Source organism: Thamnophis sirtalis, unplaced genomic scaffold, assembly GCF_051295495.1.
Source record: "Thamnophis sirtalis isolate CommonGarterSnake01/CBP01778 unplaced genomic scaffold, rThaSir2_p1.2 scaffold_1, whole genome shotgun sequence".
Classification (NCBI taxonomy): Eukaryota; Metazoa; Chordata; class Lepidosauria; order Squamata; family Natricidae; genus Thamnophis; species Thamnophis sirtalis.
The window spans coordinates 73830526-73849827 of NW_028261381.1; the positions used below are offsets into that span (position 1 = coordinate 73830526).

Consider the following 19302-nt stretch of genomic DNA (forward strand, 5'->3'; position numbering starts at 1 on the left):
GAGTGATTTACCTTACGTAGGTAATATTTTTAAAAAATAAAATTCTTTATCTTTTTTTTCTTAACAGAAAAATAGAGAGAAATCAGAACTTGAGGAAATCATGGAGCGACGCCAAGAGAGGATTGATTCTTCTATTTAAGTTATTTTGATTTATTTCAACTTGTAGTCACATATATTTACTTGTAGGAAAAAGGGAAAAGAGGAAAAATATAACAGAGTATCTCTTCAAGTGAGACTGTTGGGACTATCAATGTACATTGCTATTCCGACCAACTGTTCCTTCAGCAATATTGACAAAGGGAACACTCAACTCCCTCATTAATTTGACAAAGCATTGGGAAAGAAGCTGTGTTATTGAATGAAGTATTATATTTTTATATTGCTATATTTTATACATGATGTTACGTCTATGATTTCAGAGCATGAGGATGACCATATTTCTGCTCTAAGCAAAGGTTGGATTGAAGCAAAACAACCCAATCAATCTACGCAGTACCTTTTCTCTGTGGCCCATCAATGCATCCAGAACTGGCTGGAAATACCATTTGTTATTAGCCAGCAAACCCATGTGCTTTGAAGCCTACATGCTTCCAAATCTTCTGCTAGTTTTGTACAAAACTCAGTAAAACCTGTATCTAGCATGCAGTGGGGAAATCTTCTGCATCACCTTTGCTACATAGAAAAACTTACCATTAGCGGTCAAGATCTTTACATTAGCCTTCTTTTTTTCCTAAAATTATTCCCCCCCCCCAATTTTTTTTTTTTAAATTACATACAATCAAAAAAGTTCTTGGGGAAAATACTTTGCACTGTAGTAAGTCGGGTTCATCCAGTGGTAGTTTAATGATTAACTGCTTCATTTATATTGAAAGTGATAGCATTCTTTGCTTGCAAAAACACATCTCTCCTTTCTTTGCATAGGCTTTTCTATAGGCTTTGTCCGCTCGTGCACGCACACACGACTTGAATGACCTTGAATACTTTGCACCTGCCCAGGCTTGACCCCACTTACCTTTGTTCTGATCCTGAAGTGATCATGTGAGGCATCCCTGATAATTTCAACAGCAAATCCAAATAGTCACAGCATTCCAATTGTCTTGTGAAAAGGACTGTCAAGGCATATAAAAGAGTGCATAACTGACCTGGCCTATAGCCATGTATATAAAAACATCTGTTTATTACTTATTAGTATAAGGAGATACCTGGAGTTCTACAGTCCAAGGCTGTACATATTTATTCATGTGTTTAGAACCAAAGCCTCATGGGAAGAGCCCTCAGACTGCTCTGACAGTGGACTCTCTGGTAGCTCTGCAAATACAGATGCAGCAAGATGGAAGAGAGAACAGCATTTCATTTGGTTTTTTCCCCCCTAGACTTTTTATTTTCCCATTTTCTTTTGTGCCTATTTTCTTTTTTAAGTCAAGAGGAAGAAGTTGTTCTCCACCGTCTGCAAAATTGGTGTAGATTAAGATTAGGTTTAGGGCATGTCAGGCGCCCCCAAAAGACTACCTATAAGTTTTCAGGATATTCCCTGCTTCCATTTCCCCCAACATTAAACTTCAGGTGTTAACAAAAAAAATTTAACATTTTTACAGAGGTTGGCAAAGAATATTCAAGGTAGATCTCTCCACTCCAGAGAAAAATTGAAGAAGTCTCCCAAATACTCTTCCAAGGGAGTAATCCAAAGAAATACAATTTAGAAATCAGTGTGTTTCTTTGTTTTAATACATTATCACTAAACTATATATAGACCAGAATAAAGGGCTGTAACTATTCTCAGTAACACATGGCAAAAATCTCCAAAATAAAGGTGGACTAAAATGAAAGCCAAACAAATAAATTCACTTTTGCTGATTGGCATGGCTTTAGGATGCTTTTCTTATCCTTTTTATCCTAGGGATAAGACAAAATTAGCTCTTTGTTTGGGCACTACTTGATTCATAGGAAGCTTCAGTATCACCCAATTAATAATGATTAATTAAAATACAAGGAAGAACCCAACATATAATTCCAATCTGATGGGATTCTCAATATTCCAAATGCATTCAAACTGCAATCTGCTTTAATCTGGAGAAGGATGCCCAATGTATGGTTCATGAGACAATTTATTTTGATTCCAGGAACTCCTCTAATGAATATAAACTTTCATAAAAGCTAAATTTATGAGCCATCTGGACAGGAAGAAATATGAAATTAGAACATGGCACCTTATCCACTTGACACCATTACTCTTTTATAATTTTTAAAATCCAGAACAAGGTGGTGAAAACTTATATTTGGTGGCTAAGTTTTTAATAGGTTCATCACACTAAGTTACAGGTGCCACTATGTCTCCTATCTTTTGTAAAGTAAAGCTCCACTTTGCTTAATTAGGCATAAGCCAAAATCCACAATCAGTTGTGATTCTCAGATGCTTTTCTTTTTCTGCCTCAATTATGTAATTGGCTGCTTACATCCCCAGTGGGAAGCTATTTAGCCAAAATCAAAGTATGCAATTGAAGTGGGACTGTAGACTTATGAAAATTGCTGTAGTCAGTGTAGGTGAACACAACTCCGTTCAAACTGCAAATCAGTATATAATATATTAGCTGCTAAAATTTCATTTACATAATTTTGAATCTGAAAATATATAAATCTTGAAATTGTTAAACATGGAGGTATATATATCATTCAAAAAAATGTGTATTATTCTGCAGGTTGAGAAATTTGTGAAACCAAGCCTTTAAAGAAAGCATACTTTGTTGCTTAATGTTCCTCTATCTACTACTACTATTTATACATTAGCCGGAATGGTTTATCTGTACATAACTATGTAGACAATGTTCTTAACAAAAGTGAAACAAAAAACTTTTGTGGAGATATTGCTAAATAAAAATATGCTCACATTAAGAATTTTAAAGGTAGTGTGCAGAGATAATTTAAATCATACTTTAAAATCAGAAAAAATATATGTGAAGCTGACAAATATATAAGCAATAGCTGGTGCACTTACTTATACACCAGATATAGAGCAGGCAAAATTAACTATCGCTTATCGTATGGAATATTAATAATATGGTAAAGTCAAACAAAATAATATAGATATTTAGAATGCCTAATAGGAAGAATAAACAATAAATGTAAGAAATAAATGGCTATGTTCTCACTTTTAAATGTACATTAATAGCTGTAGATTTTAATTCACAAAAATACATGATTATCACCATTAAGGAACAATTCCATGAGAGAGAAAGAAATCAAAGCAACAAAACTACTTTCCCCCCACAGTGTATTACCTATGTATATGATAGGAGGACTGAAGTGACATTATCCTGTCTTTCATTTGACATTTTACAACTCTGTAAACATCTTTTCTCTTAATTGAAGTGAAATACATTTCTCTGGCTCTTATTTCCCAATGACATGTCAGAACAGAAGGGCTTTGGATCCTCTAAATCCACAGCCCGTCTTGGCATGTTTGACTTTTCTCTGTCTGAAGGTATTAGAGTATAAATAATTCCATCAGTGACTTTTCTGCGGTAGCCAATAGGAAGCTTGGAAGACTGAATCACCTCCTACTTGGAGCAATTACTTTCCTCTCTGCTATTGGAGGAGGTCCGCCAAACACACTCTATGGCAGATGTAGTTGGAAGACTCTCCTATATCATATTAATGGAGCAAGCACAATCCTCATTGCATCACACGCCCCAGAAAACTGCTGAAGAGAGACTAGTTTCTTTTTTGATTTATTCGGAAGTATTTGAAGCATATCAAATTGAGTATATATATTTATGTCTGAAGATATGCCTAACCAAAGATGCTTTCATTAGTATTGCTGAATTGTCTGTATGTACTATAAATGAAATGGCAAGTTGGTTGAAAATTAATATTAATTCTAAAATGTATCCTTATGTAAAATATGAATGGAAATTTTAATGCTTTGCTTTACTGTATCTATGCTTCATTTGTCGCACAATTTGCATGATTTCAACCAAAAATGGGAAATTTGAGATTTTTAATACATGTCCTCTCTTGCATATTAAAACTATCTACCAGCACTGTTCAAACTGGGGGCTGTCTCTTATAACTTAACATTGTAGTTATTCTATATGGAAAGCCTTCTGCATATATTTGCTTAATATATGGACAAGACCTAGCCCTATTTTTATTCATGACCAATTATCATATATCGGTAGGAATTGTTGTCAAAATGCTTTCTGTATCGGCTAGAAATTCTAAAAATCATTTATCCTGAAGGGCACCGACTTGAAATATGCCATACATGAGATAAACTATGCAATTGTAGCACTGTGGTAGTTACAAAGAAGTTGAACACCTTCTCAACACTGGACTTTGAGTTTACCTCTAGTTTTTAAAATCTTACAAATGATTTTCTATACTAATGTGCAAAGCATTTGAATATGGGGGAAAAATACCCTGCTTGTTTCACATTTCAAACAGGTTGTTTTGGTCATTTAAGTCTTGAGTTAGAAACATGACATCAGGCTGCAAACGCTGCTGAATTGGCCAAAAATGTCAACTGTAGATGTAAAACAGCTGCTCTGCACTCAGAACAACTGTTTTGCATTCAGAATGGGACATTTCCACTTGAGAATGACACAAAATCAAAACACTTTGCACATTCCTATTCTCACCTTTATACTGCAAATGAAGTAGGTAGCTGCCCAATTTGAAATTTTGGTCAAAGTAACAGAGAATTGCAATTTGTTCCATTTTCTCAGACCAACTGTATTCCCTGAATAGGACTGTTGTAATCCCATTGAGAAAACATTGGCCAATTTCAACAAAAAAGTAGAATGAATGAATGAATGAATGAATATGAATGAATAAATGACATGTCTGCTGGGCTGGGCTGAATTTAAATGTCAAGTTAGGACATCCCTCTTCCAGAAAAAAAATTATTTCTACTCTTTTTACACGTGTTTCAGTTAAAATTAAAACAATCTAGAAAAAAATCTGTTTTCCCTGATATTCTTTAACTGAGTACTCCAATCCACAATACGTAAGAAATTAATCAGACAAGCAGTATGAGCTGATGCTTGGGTGTTTTAGCATAGCAGAAGTAGCATAGCTTTATCATAGCTACCATAGCTAGATATTTTCTTTTTGGCTTTGATTATTGTATCAAAGAAATACCTAATTAGTGGCCGATCCAAACTCACCCAGCCGGCTTTAATACCCAAGCCTGAGCTAAAACTCACCGTCTCTTGGTTTCTAGCATGGTGTCTCAGCCACTAGCCCAAACTGGCTCTCAGAAGCTATCTTTCACATTGTACATGATTAATCCCTCCGTTTTAAGCCGCCAAGGACTCAAAAAAGCATATTTTGTGCCAGTTTGTGGACTTTCTACCTACTAAACGTAACAGATGGTTAACAGGGATCTGAAGATTAGTGTAAAGATAGCTTAACCTGTTGGCTGTTTTGCCTCTCTCTCTCTCTCTCTCTCTCTCTCTCTCTCTCTCTCTCTCCCTTCCTCCCTCCCTCCCTCCTCCCTCTATATATCTATATCTATATCTAATTTATATCTATCATCTATCTATCTATATATCTATATCTATCTATCTATATATATATAGGGGAGGGGTAGAGAGAGGGGGAAGGGGGGAGCCCGACTTATAACACCTTACGTCTCAAACGTAAGCAAGGACGAGGCACACCGAGCGGCCTTTCCCTCCCCCGCTTCCAATGATCGGTTCTAGTTCATTTTAAGTTTAAGGCCACTGCATCGCCTGCTCTTCCTGCAACCCAGAGCAATCCTGATTGGCTGCCGAGCAGGAAAAACCAAAGGCTACAACCAATCGCCTGTGGCCATAGCCAGGGCAGCCTTAGCGCATCCCGGCGCTGTTTGGAAGGGGGAGAGAGAATGAGTGAGAGGGGGGGGCGGGGAAATGGGTTCTGTGATGACGTAGGCGCCGGCCTCTGCCCGCCCTCCTGCCTTCCGCCGAAGAATCCTGTGGTCACTTGTCACACGGATACCTTCGTGCTGCGCAAGCCCGGAAGCCGCGTGCGGATCCCCTTGATTTCTCGTCCGAGGCTACGGAAACGGTTCACGCGCCGCAGACGCGCCTCCTTATTTCTTCGCAGCCGCACGCGACCATGTCAGTTTCCCCCGTGAAAAAGCAGAAGATGGAGTCGGCGCTGGAGCAGCTCAAGCAACACACCACCGTGGTGGCCGATACGGGAGATTTCCACGGTGAGGGGCGACGATCCCTTATTAGGGTCCGGGAGAGCGATAGGTAGAACGGGGAGAGCTCTTTTGACCTCTGGGGTTCCCTATCAAGTCCGATCCGGCTGGATGTAATGCTCTTTCTTTCTCCATGGTTTCTTCCGGGCACGATTGAAGTCCCGTCTTCTGATCTGTCCGCGTGTAGGGAAAGTTAAGAGGGAAGAGATGAGGAAGTCCTGTTTTGCATAGCCCGGTGCAATAGCAATAGCACTTAGACTTTTATACCGCTTCACGGTGCTTTTTTCAGCCATCTCTAAACAGTTTACAGAGTCAGCATATTTCTCCCAAAAATCAGGGTCCTCTTTTTACCCACTCGGAAGGATGGACGGCTGAATCAATCTTGAGCCTGGTGGGATTTGAACTGCCAAATTGCAGACAGCCGGCAGTCAGCAGAAGTAGCTTAAAGTACTGCACTCTAACCATTGAGCCACCCAATACTTATTTTGGTATAAACAGCCCTAATAAGTCTACTCGCTCAGTAGAAGGAAAATAATTAGACGCTCTCTGCAATGTTGGAATATTCATAAGCTTTCTCTAGTTGACTTAAAGAAGGTGCTGTTTTATTGGATTCCGATTTTTTTTCATGGGCAATTTAAGGGTACCCTGTTTATGAAGGAGCTTGAAAAATCAGACCTAGTTAATACTTGAATGGGAGAGACCGCCAGGAAGTCTCATAGCTATAGATTAAGTTAGGATGTTTATTTTTTGTGTGTGTGGGATCTCAGAAGAAGGAATTGGCACTCCACTTCTATTTTGTTGCCAAGAAAACAATATGGATTAATTGCTCTAGCTTCTGTGCTTACCGGTGGGGAAATACATGTATATCAGGTCTTTCTATTGCTGTATTTTATTGCCGTCACCCACAATTTAATTCTAGAAATTAAGAAATTTGACTTCAATTCATTCTAAAAGGCAAGACTTTTAAAAAGTTCACATACTAATAACCTGTAGCATTTCTAACACAGTGTTCAGTATACCTTTTTGCAAGGAGCAGCATTAAAAACGTCCCACCTCTGTTATTGTGAAGTGATATAAACCATTTAGAAGATGTTATTTATGCAAAAGCAGAAGTAACTCACAGTTTGGATAAGTGATAATTTATTAAATGTACCTGCCACCCAACTATCAGCAAAAGTTGACAATTATTAAAACATTGTATTTTTTAATCTTTTAGATAATCTTTTAAACTTACAGTTTACATATACAGTTAGTCTGCATAGTTTTGCAAGTAATTGATATTTATGTTTTTCTGGAAGACGTGCCTATTAATTTTTTCAAATACTAGCTTAATTCTTCTTGGACTTAATGGCTGAAGAGAATCATAATATGCTTTTTCTATTAAATGCTATTAAAAATCAGCTTTTATAAGTAAGCTGATTTGTTTACAAATTTGTTTACAAAGCTACCAGTACTATGGCTATATAATTGCGTAAAATAATATTGCTTTCAAAATTTAATATTTCTTGATCTATTGTTTAGATTGTCAATGTATGATATGCATGGATAATAGTCATTTCTTAGGTAAAAAATTGCTAATTAAGCAATGTAAAAATTGAGAATCTAACATAACATGAAACATTAAGTATTTTGTAAATGGTCTTACGAAAGACGTTTCTTCTTCCTGTTGCTTAACAAGTGATGGAATCTTGCTGATGGGCTATGAGTTAGCAGATTTTGACAATAATTTTTTAAAAAAATTTGCGAATAAAACTTGCAGAGCAGGAAACTACCCTCTATATGTGATGGTGTTAAATATTTGATGTAAAAATATTTGTGTAAATTTTCTATGGAAATATTGCACAATATATTTAAGAATATCACATGACTATGTGGGTTTCTATGATGCCAGTTATGTAACTTTGCAAAGAACTTTGGCACGGTATGTGTTCCTTAAGTAGTTGGAGATGACTATCACCATATCTATGTTCAAAGCACCTATAGGGAGCTTCACCATGAAAAGCACAATTTTCTATCTAGCCTGTATATGTAGCATTTTAGAATGTAAAAACCTACTTAAGACATGCCAATTCAGAAATAGTTGTTTCTACATTACAGTGCATGTGCATTTTCCTACACAGACAGGAATCCTACTTTTGGTAGATCTCGCTGCAAATTATTTGAGTCAACCTTTGAACATGGATAGGGTAATAGTCATATGCATGCGAACAGTATATCAAAATCTTTTTTTTTGCCTTGTAAAAGTTGCTTTTTGAAAGTGGATGTGGGATAACTGAAACACATCTGGATCTTGATATGGTAAGAACTGCAGCTATTGGCTGTTTACTGCACAATGCTTTCTATTCCAAGGCAAACATGTGCTAAGACTGTAGGAGATACAGATGTAACACTTGTCTGCAAGTTATTCAATACATCTGTTTACTATAAGAAAAAATTCAAAGTTACAATGGCTGAATGAGTGGAATTTATAACCAGTCCTTGAAGTTCTGGTCATCCCAGCTTCCCCACTGATTTCGCTTGTGGGAAGCTTGCAGGAAGTTGGAAGGAGGTCCTTGTTTAACTATGGCAACAGGGACTGTCAGGATTGCCATCATTAAACAATGCGATCATATAACATAGTTCTTTATAACCACATTAGATTTGTTTATAGGCCGCCCTTTTCCCTAAGGGGACTCAGGGCGGCTTACAATCAAAAAAGGAAGGGGAGTGTAGGACAATACAAAAAAAGAAAAGAAATGTGCACAAAGTAAATTAAACAATAAAAACTCAACATTCACTCAGCATTCGGGCGGGGCGAAATAAGATTATCCCCAGGCCTGACGGGTTAGCCAGTTCTTGAGGGCTGTGCAGAAGGCCTGGACGGTGGTGAGGGTGCGAATCTCCACGGGGAGATTGTTCCATAGTGTCGGAGCCGCAACAGAGAAGGCTCTCCTCCGAGTAGTCGCCAGTCGGCACTGACTGGCGGATGGAATACGGAGGAGGCCAACTCTATGCGATCTGATGGGACGCAGGGAGGTAATTGGCAGAAGGCGGTCTCTCAAATAGCCAGATCCACTACCATGGAGCACTTTATAGGTGGTGAGTAAGACCTTGAAGTGCACCCGGAGACCAACAGGTAGCCAGTGCAGCTCACGGAGGATCGGTGTTATGTGGGCGAACCGTGGTGCGCCCACGATCACTCGCGCGGCCGCGTTCTGGACTAGCTGAAGTCTTCGGATGCTCTTCAAGGGCAGCCCCATGTAGAGCACATTACAGTATTCCAGCCTAGAGATCACAAGGGCTCGAGTGACTGTTGTGAGGACCTCCCGATTCAGGTAGGGCCGCAACTGGCGCACCAGGCGAACCTGGGCAAATGCCCCCCTGGTCACAGCTGAGAGATGGTGGTCAAAAGTTAGCTGTGAATCCAGGAGGACTCCCAAGTTGCGGGCCCTTTCTGAGGGGTTTAAATTTTGTCCCCCACAAAAAACCACATCACTTGGTAACAGAAGTTCTGATTCCAATGATTTATTAACAGAAGACTATCTACACTGAAATGTTGAAAGAGGGACTGGAGTAAATAGTACTTCTGAAATTTGAATAAATCAAGTTCACAAAGAACAGTTTGCATAACTGGGTATCATTTTGACCTTAATTAAATTCTATTCCATGCCTTTTGCTATTCAGAAGTTTGAAACAGAGCTGTGTTGCTTTTTATGCTTTGAAGAATACTGGTTACTAACGAAAGTTACATTAAAAGTAAAAAAAAGTGATTAGTGTTAATTTGGTTCTCAGAATTATGGTAATTGCTGCTTATATCTGAAAAATTAAAACTCAGTTCTCAGATTTGTAGCTACTGAACATTTGGATAGACTTTTAATCAAACATTGATTCTCAGGATGCACTGAGGTTTATGGATTTATTCCAAAATAAAAGGCTTTTGAGCTCCAAATTTATATAATTACATGCTTGACAAACTGTAGAGAACATACATTAATTTGTATATATATATTGTCAAATGGGCAAGCTGAATTATATCCATTTGTATTCTTGACCAAGGTTTTCTTTAGTGAAAAGTACTAAAATATCACATTTTTTTCACAGCTTAAATATTGTTTTGACTGAAGATTGAGCAGTTTTCAGTATATATCGTCTCCTGTATATAGATAGTTCTCAACTTAATGATCACAATTGAATCCATTTCCGTTGCTAAGCAAAACAGTTGTTAACTGAGCTTTGCCCCATTTTTGAGCTTTCTTGCCATAATTGTTAAGTGAATCGCTGCAGTTGTTACGTGAATCGTTTGGACATTAAGCGAATCTGGCTCCCACATTGACTTTGCTTGTCGGAAGCCAGCTGGACAGGTTACAAATAGTGATCACTTAACCCCAGAACAGTGCAACTCTCATAAATACATGCCAGTGACCAAGCGTGACCATAGGGGAGCTCCAATGGTTGTAACTGTGAAAAATGGTCATGAATCACCTTTTTCAATGCTATTGCAACTTCGAACAAAGAGTGATTGTAAGTTGAGGTCAACCTGTGTATTTATTCCAAATGGACTGCTTCCAGTACAGCTATCAAACAAGCTCACAAACTCCCAAAGTGATGATATATGTCATTTTATTTATTTATTTTTAATTTTTTAAATTTTATTTACAAACATGTAAAATACACACACACAAAACTTAGACGTACACCACATTTACACAATACAATACGAACAGGAGCTTCCTGTTCTTTCTAATAGCAATTGCCAATCGATATCGCTCACCTTATATTGTTTCCCCTTCTATTATATTTCATTTGCATTTCACCATTCTTAACCCTCTTATCTTACTCCTCTGTCTGCTATATTGGCTGATTACCTCTAATAAATTTAAACCACTTGGATACAGATATATGTCGTTTTAAAATTGTCCCCTCATGAAAAAAGAAACAAATTAGAGAGTGCATGCAAGCCAACGCCTCTAGAATTCTTGCCAAGCCTGCCTCGGAACTTTTTCTCCATAGGTATACATTTCATTCTGTTGGGGTTTCTTTTGTAGATTTTTCTTGTTAAATCTCTACTATTTTTGTTCAACCATATTGTCATTGTTTTAATTATTACACTCTGAGTTAGATTCAAATATTGCAGCTCCTGGGTTGACTGCTTATTTTCCAATTATGAAAAACAGGTCACTTTACTAAAGTGCCTTTTTATTAGGGATGTCTCATTAGTAACGTTCTCACTTACACTAACTTGAATTGGCCTTTTCACTTCAGACATATCATGTTTGTCCCAGGTTATTTTTCCCCCTGTTATTTCGTTGCTCTTTTTAGACTGATTTCATTTAGTGGATTGTATCTGCACAGCATATTGAAATTTGTATGCTCCGTGGTAAAAATCAGTATGCTAATCAATACCGTGACCCGTCAAAACCGCGGTCCACTAAAGCGCGCCCGATTAAAGCGCGTACCTGACGTCATCAGCAACGCGACAAATATGACCGCAGGAAAAAAAGGGCGCTTTAAAAAGCGCTTTTACAGCAAGCCGATTCACATAAAGGTAAGGGTTAGGTTTAGGGTTAGGGTAAGGGTTAGGTTAAGGGTTAGGGTTAGGTTTAGGGTTACGTTAAGGGTTAGGTTTAGGGTTAGGTTAAGGGTTAGCGTTAGGTTTAGCGTTAGGTTAAGGGTTAGGTTTAGGGTTAGGTTAAGGGTTAGGCTTAGGGTTAGGTTTAGGGTTAGGTTTGGGGGGGGTAGGGTAAGGTTTTCGCATTATTTTTAAGTTTCCCGCTCACAGCGTGCTGTTTTCGTCGCGCTGTGATGACGTCACGTACGTGCTTTCGTCGAGCGCGCTTTAGTCTACCGCGGTTTTGTGGTGGAACCATCAATACAGGACATAGCAAGAAAGATGTTATGGAGAACAGCCTTCCTAATATCAACCAACTTCCTATATGACTTTGAATGAGTCTTTGAATAATATATCCTAGCTGCTAATTTTACTAAGAACTGTATCTATCTCTTCTTAATTATTAGTTCTCAATGATATTATATGCAAACAGAATTTCTGGCCCTGGAATAACTACATTAATTACGTTGCTCTATCTTATTGCATATCCTTAAAACAATTCTTATCAAGCTGAGAGGCTAACCATCCATGGCCCTAATCTTTTTATTCTTGTTTGCTGCTTTTCTTTCAACAGCTATCGAAGAATACAAGCCTCTAGATGCTACTACCAACCCATCCCTGATACTGGCTGCAGCTCAGATGCCAGCCTATCAGCAATTGGTAGAAGATGCTATTGCGTATGGAAAGAAACTTGGTGGGTGAGTAAGTTTGCCAATGTTCTAATTTTGCTGTTTTGACAATTAGTTGGGTATTATAAATATGTGTCCTCGCTCTCTGTTGTCTTTCACCTTCACATAAGATACTCTCAGATTTAAACCAGAATCAAAAAATTAAATAATGGCAGAATAGAGGAAGTCAAAGCCCTTCTGCAAACTACTAGCCACTCCCAATTTTCTTCTCATTACAGAAGGAAGAAGGAAGAAAGAAATAGTTGGCTCAAGTGCACCACTAGAGCATGAGTCAGAAGTTTAAGTAAAGTTCTCTTCTGAGGTTGTGTTAATCACATTTGTCCCAGGAGTTAGAGGCTTAGATTAATGTTGATAAAGCTCAGAACATATGTATATATACACATGCACATCTTTGAGTCAGTGATGACTCCTGGTAACTGGCTGGAGAAGTCCCTATGATTTTCTAGGTAAGATTTCAGAAGTGGCTTGCCATTTTCTCCTTCCTAGGGTTGACTGGCTCAATGTCCCTTAGCTGGTTTTATGCCTTAAGGCAGGACTAGAACTTACGGTCTCCTATTTTCTAGTCTGGGACCTTAACCACTGCATTAAATTGATTCTAAAGTTCAGAATATTGTGCAAAGGATGAATATTACTGTTCCAATTTGACTCATTTATGTTTGTAGATGTCACATTGGCACCATATTTTTTTCCTCAGTACGTGAACTTCTACTTTGGTTATTATACAATTCTAGGTCAGAAAAGGAACAAGTTACAAATGCTTGCGATAAGCTTTTTGTACTGTTTGGGGCAGAAATACTGAAGAGGATACCTGGCCGTGTGTCCACAGAAGTAGATGCAAGGTGAATGTTTTCTGAATTCATCAAATATATTATTTATATTTGTTTTTTTGTTTGTTTGTTTGATTTATATCCAGGCTGTACTTCACGAAATCAAAGTGGCATGCATCCCCCATCTTATTTTTACCCATAAGAAGAAAAAAACTCTGAGATAGGCTTGGGTGACTATCTGACCCAGAACACCTGAGCCTGAAGATAGATTTGAATCTGGGTCTCCCTATTTCTAGTCTAACTTTGTAACTCCAATACCACATTGGCTCTCATAATGTTGCATGTGTACCTGTGAAGACTACCAGTGGAGTATGACTCTGAGTGGCTCGCAGCATAAACACAAAACAACAGATATACAATTCAGATAAAAAAATAGTGAAAAATAAAAACAGATGGCAGATCTGGTCAACACAACAAATCACACACCCAACAAGGGGTTCCAACCTCTCCAACCCAAAGCGTTTTTCTGTTCTGTTAAACCAATTAATCTGTCTTGCATGGATTACAGAGATGGACATCCTCTTATTTGCATCTATGTACTGGAGTCTTTTGTTTAGCTTAGCATTCATGGTTTCTCTTAAGGCTTCCAGCCGAAGGTCTTGTTTAGAAAGGCCTTTGAATAAGCCCTTTGTTGCCCTATTATTAAGATACTAATTTTCTTAACAGTATTTGTGTGTTTTTTTAATGTTATTCAAATTATTTTGTAATGTTTAAGACAATGTAGAAGTAGTAGAAATGGCGCATGATAAATAGATATTGCGAAGCTGCCAATCGTAATGGTGTTTTCGCCTAATGACATTGACTTCTTCAGCAGAGGACAGGTGTGGCAGTGGCATAGAAAGGCATGAATGTTGCATCCCATATCTTTGCCTATTTGTGTACTTGAGTACAGTTTATACAAATTATAATGAAACAATATATATATATCTTTTTATTTTAAAGGTTGTCTTTTGATAAAGAAGGCATGGTTAAGAGAGCCAGACAATTCATAGATCTTTATAAAGAAATAGGAATTAGCAAAGATCGCATCCTCATCAAGCTGTCATCAACATGGGAGGGCATCCAAGCTGGCAAGTAAGTGGACCAGGAACAATTGTACAGTATAAGGCTCATATGATAGCTATTTTATACTCTGTCATTTTTTGCATAGGAATTTCTATCGACCCTATCGTCTATTTTTACCATACACACTTCTTAAAATAGTTCATTTTATGCAGTCCATTCCTCACCCAACATAACAAGACATACATTACCAGACACAGGAAAGCAGTGTGCCAATATTGGACAGAAGCTATGAGGTTGGGTGGGGGTTTCGTAGCCCCCACCCAACCTCCTAAGAAAAAAACATGGTGTGACAAGCCAATTGGCAGCTGCAGTCTAGCCTCATATCAAGGCATAGATGGGCCTGTCAGTTTGGCACTGGTGATGAGCTGTGGTAGTGGGTACAGAAGCAGCCATTCGTATGTCTGACAAATAAATCATTTCAGATTTAAATTACTACTTTTGCCATTTGAACAGATGAAGAGATGTATGCTTAAACAATGTGTTCAAAACTAGGAGATGTTTTTCTAAGTAGATACTGACCAAGCAATCATTCTAATTTGTTGCTGACTCAATTTTCATGTATCTTTTATATTCTTACTCAGAGTAATTTGCCCTGGGGTGTCACATTCGTTTATCCCTTCCTGGATCACATTACAGTCTGACCTGCAATTTCCATATGCTGAGATTGTCATTAGATGAGACCATATATTTTGATCCCCAGCATGTTTCATCAGTCAAAACTTTCACAGAAGACTTTTTAGTAAGAGGGAGAGTGAGTAGTAGTCACATCCATGTCACAAGTAGCCTTCCCTCCTAATGCTATGGATAATGCCAGTCCATCCTGGCATGTTTTACTCTATATGGCACAAGGAAAACTGAAATTCTATTTTATTCCGATTGTCCTTATGCTATTCTATGAAAGCTAGGTTCAATAACGCAGAGACCACTTTGCAAGCTAACATACTGTTGCCCATATCCCACTAACCACAAAGAAAAAAAAGTGTCCAGACTCACTGAGAAAGCATTTCTTTTTTTAAAATAAAATTGTATATACAGCATTGAATAAAATTGCCTACATAGCAGAAGTGATACTGATAGGAAAAATAATTCTGCTCTGTTTTATCTTACAGGATCCTTGAAGAGCAACATGGGATTCATTGTAATATGACCCTGCTCTTTTCCTTTGCTCAGGCAGTTGCTTGTGCAGAAGCAGGGGTCACTCTAATTTCTCCTTTTGTTGGCCGCATTCTGGATTGGCATGTTGCAAATACGGACAAAAAAACCTATGAGCCATCAGAGGACCCAGGTAATTGAATAAGTGTGGCTAAGAAATTAAGTTCACAATTGAATCAACCTGCAGTGTTTAGTATTCGAAAATAAGCCCTTCTGAGGGTTTCTTTACCCCTGAATAAAGTTGCAGTAATTGCTTTAAATAGTTACCTTATATTCTCTCTTAGGGGTAAAGAGTGTCACTAAAATCTACCATTATTACAAAAAGTTTGGCTATAAAACTATTGTAATGGGAGCTTCTTTTCGGAACACTGGACAAATCAAAGCACTGACTGGCTGTGACTTTCTCACCATTTCCCCAAAACTTCTGGGAGAACTCAGTAAAGATAACAGCAAACTGACACCAAAGCTGAGTGTCAAAGATGGTAAGTTTTCTGTCTTACTTAACATGTGGGGTCCAATAGCTTTAGACAAACACAGCTAAATACAGTTCAAATACAGATTAAAACAATTTAATCATGATCTTTCACCACATCCTCTCAATGTGTTAAAGATTAACTTTTAGTGAAATATCTATAGAGGGCTGTACATTTGTAACTGTTAATCTTTTCATTGCTCAATAGATAAGTTCACTTTTTGAATAACTAATATCTCAAAGCGATACATCAGCATTTTTAATATATTTACTGTTCAGGAATATGTAATATTTCTGCTATGGGACTGATTGGATAATATATTCATATTAGTTTGTTAACTAAGCCACAATGGTGCAGTGGTTAGAGTGCAGTACTGCAGGCTATTTCTGCTGACTGCTGGCTGACTGCAATTTAGCAGTTCAAGTCAGGCTCAAGGTTGACTCAGTCTTCCATCTTTCCGAGATCAGTAAAACAAGGAGCCAGATTGTTAAGGGCATTATGCTGACTCTATAAACCATGTAGAGGGGGCTGTAAAGCACTGTAAAGCGGTATATAAGTCTAAGTGCTGTTGCTATTGCTACATATTCATATTAGTTTGGTAACTGAATCATTTCTATAAGATGTTGAGATTCAGCATTCTCTGTGATAACTCTGTGATTCATATCACAATAAAGTATACAGTTGCCTACTTCCATAATTGGTTGCTTCTATCATCTTCAATACAGCCCAGGCATCTGACTTGGAGAAGGTGCATCTGGATGAAAAGACATTCCGTTGGCTTCATAATGAAGATCAAATGGCTGTGGAGAAACTGTCGGATGGAATCAGAAAGTTTGCTGCTGATGCAGTTAAACTGGAAGTCATGATAAAGGTAAAATTAAGAGTTTCTTGTCTTACTAAATATTATTTCCTAAGTTCCTTCACATGGTACATTTCACAAGCATTGCAAATCTAAATGTTAACTGTTTATTTGTATTTTTTATTGCATGATACTAATGTTCAAGTATAAAACCAACTGAATGTAAATGGTAAAGAGATTTAAATTATAAGTACATTATTTTGTTATTAGGTTATTGATCCCATCATCCACTTATTATTATGGATTTATTTTCCATATAGAATTAAATGCAGTTTAAAAATCACTGTAAATTATTGGATGGCAGATCCTAGGTTATACTACTGTGCTTTTCTTTTATAAATCTAAAATATTTTTGACAAGTTAAGCTTCCTAAATTTAAGTATCTTAACAATGCCGAAGTTTATAAATTAGATATTTTTCCAAACATTTATATTAAGGTTGCACCAGTAGATGTTCACATGCAACATTCAAGCTGGCATGTGGATTTTCAACATTGAATGGCTTTTTTTTAAATCTTCAAGGCTCCTCTCTTGACTCAAAACAAAATAATCAAAATGAAATTGGTTTCTCCTTTCCCTGTATTAATAATTCTGCTATTTATAACCTTTTGAACAGACTGCAGGTATAAAAAATAATACATGGTTTTCAGTGCTACTGCATGTTCTGCATGGCCTTAAATAGGTGAAATCCTATTTGCCAATCTCTTCTTGTACATTAAATGGCAATGATTTCTTAAAATGTCTGCAGCTAATGTGCCTATTAATTTTTATATTTTTTCTCCTTTTTTAGGAACGGATGTTTGGTACTGCAAATGGAGAATAGACATGGCAAATTTTATGGATGCTATATAGATGTAAAGATTTACATGCTGCATACGAAAAGATTTTCTGTAATCAGATTTCTATATGAATCTGCAGAGAAAAAGATTCTTCAGGTCTGCTGTGCTTTTATATATCAGGATTGTAATATTACAATTCTGAATTACCAATATTTTTATTCTTCACTATATTGCAGGTGCATAAAGGACCAATTGCCTTGTTTTTTTTCTTCAAGGTACTACTATTTCTAATAATGATAAAACATTGATGTCTGAGTGCATTCCAAAAGAATAAAATGTACTACATTTTATAGAGCTTTGTTGACTCCTATTGAGGCAAGTCCTCTGTTTGAAGGATGTATACATGCTATTTCTACAAACAAAATAAGATTTGAACAAGTATGGTTTATAAACATTCCATTCTTAGAATTATGAGAAGCTTCCCTACTGTTCTTGTAGAATGGATGTCTCACATGGTTATTGTTGTGGGGAAAAAGGAGGAAGATTATGTACAAGTTTGAATTGTACAAACAAAAAATGGGCTATAAATCTAAATTATAATGCAGTCTCATTCCCCAGCTGTTGTTGCCACTGTGCTGATCCCTCTCCTCAAGATAGAGCAATTAGGATTTTAATACTTAGTGCTATTTTGGCCTCGGTCATACTGTCTGCTGTTTGCCCCCGTGTAAACGTTAAACCAATACTGTCTTTTCTCAGAATCTGAGGCATGGTTGCAGCTGTATTGAACACCTTCAGTACCTCGCCCCATTTTGCCTAGATAATAGAATGAGATGGAAGGGACCTTGGAGGTCTAGTCCAGCCTCCTGCTCAAGCAGGACAACCTATACAATTTCAGATAAGTGACTGTCTAATCCTCTGATGGCGAACCTATGGCATGCGTGCCAGAGGTGGCACACAGAGCCCTCTCTGGGCATGCATACCATCACCAGCTGGTCTTTGTGGGTGCTGGAGCACTAGAAAACGGCCAAAAAACAGGCATGCACGTGCCAGCCAGCTGGTCTTTGGGTTTTCAGCACTCCGGTGCGTACAAATGCACACACATGCACATGCCTTCCGGTTTGGGCACTTGGTGCCGAAAAGGTTTGTCATCACCGGTCTAGTGTCTTCTTAAAAACATCCAGTGATGGAGTGCCCAGAGTTTCTGAAGGCAAGCTGTTCCACTGGTGTTGTCCTCACTGTTAGGAAGTTTCTTCTTAATTCCAGGTTGCTTCTCTCTCTGATTAGTTTCCAACCATTGTTTCATGTCCTACATTCTGGTGCTTTGGAGAATAATTTGACGCCCTCTTCTTTATGTCAGTCCCTCAAATACTGGAATGCTGTTATCATGTCACCCTTAATTCTTTTTTTAGACTAGCCAAACCCAAATCCTGCAGCCGTTCATGTGTTTTAGTCCCCACGCCTTTGATCATCTTCGTTGCTCTTCTCTGAACTTTTTCTAAAGTCTCAGCATCTTTTTTGTAGAATTTTAAATGTGTGTTTCAAACAGTAGCAAAGTGCTTTTCAAATGGCCATTAATACTACACTATTTCTTTGGACTGAATCCTATCAGATATCGTACAGGACTTCTAAAGGCAATACTGGGGATGAGATGGGCATTGTTCTGATTTTAAAATATAGTGGTGACGAGA

At 37.7% G+C, this 19302-nt stretch overlaps 2 protein-coding genes across 2 annotated transcripts in view; both read left to right on the forward strand.

Annotated features, from left to right (window-relative positions):
- EPS8L2 (EPS8 signaling adaptor L2) overlaps positions 1–745 on the forward strand; it is a 103298-nt gene extending 102553 nt beyond the window's left edge. The window contains exon 21 of the mRNA XM_087716218.1: positions 68–745. Within this exon, the coding sequence (XP_087572344.1) occupies positions 68–139 (72 nt within the window). The 3' untranslated portion in view covers positions 140–745. The remainder of the gene's footprint in view (positions 1–67) is intronic.
- A 5207-nt stretch (positions 746–5952) lies between these two features.
- Positions 5953–17964, forward strand: TALDO1 (transaldolase 1). Its single transcript, XM_087716230.1, has 8 exons — positions 5953–6193; positions 12346–12469; positions 13192–13299; positions 14230–14361; positions 15462–15637; positions 15789–15986; positions 16703–16848; positions 17626–17964. Exons 1-8 carry the CDS (start codon positions 6097–6099, stop codon positions 17656–17658), a joined length of 1014 nt encoding a protein of 337 aa, XP_087572356.1. The 5' UTR covers positions 5953–6096; the 3' UTR covers positions 17659–17964.
- Positions 17965–19302: the final 1338 nt, after the last annotated feature.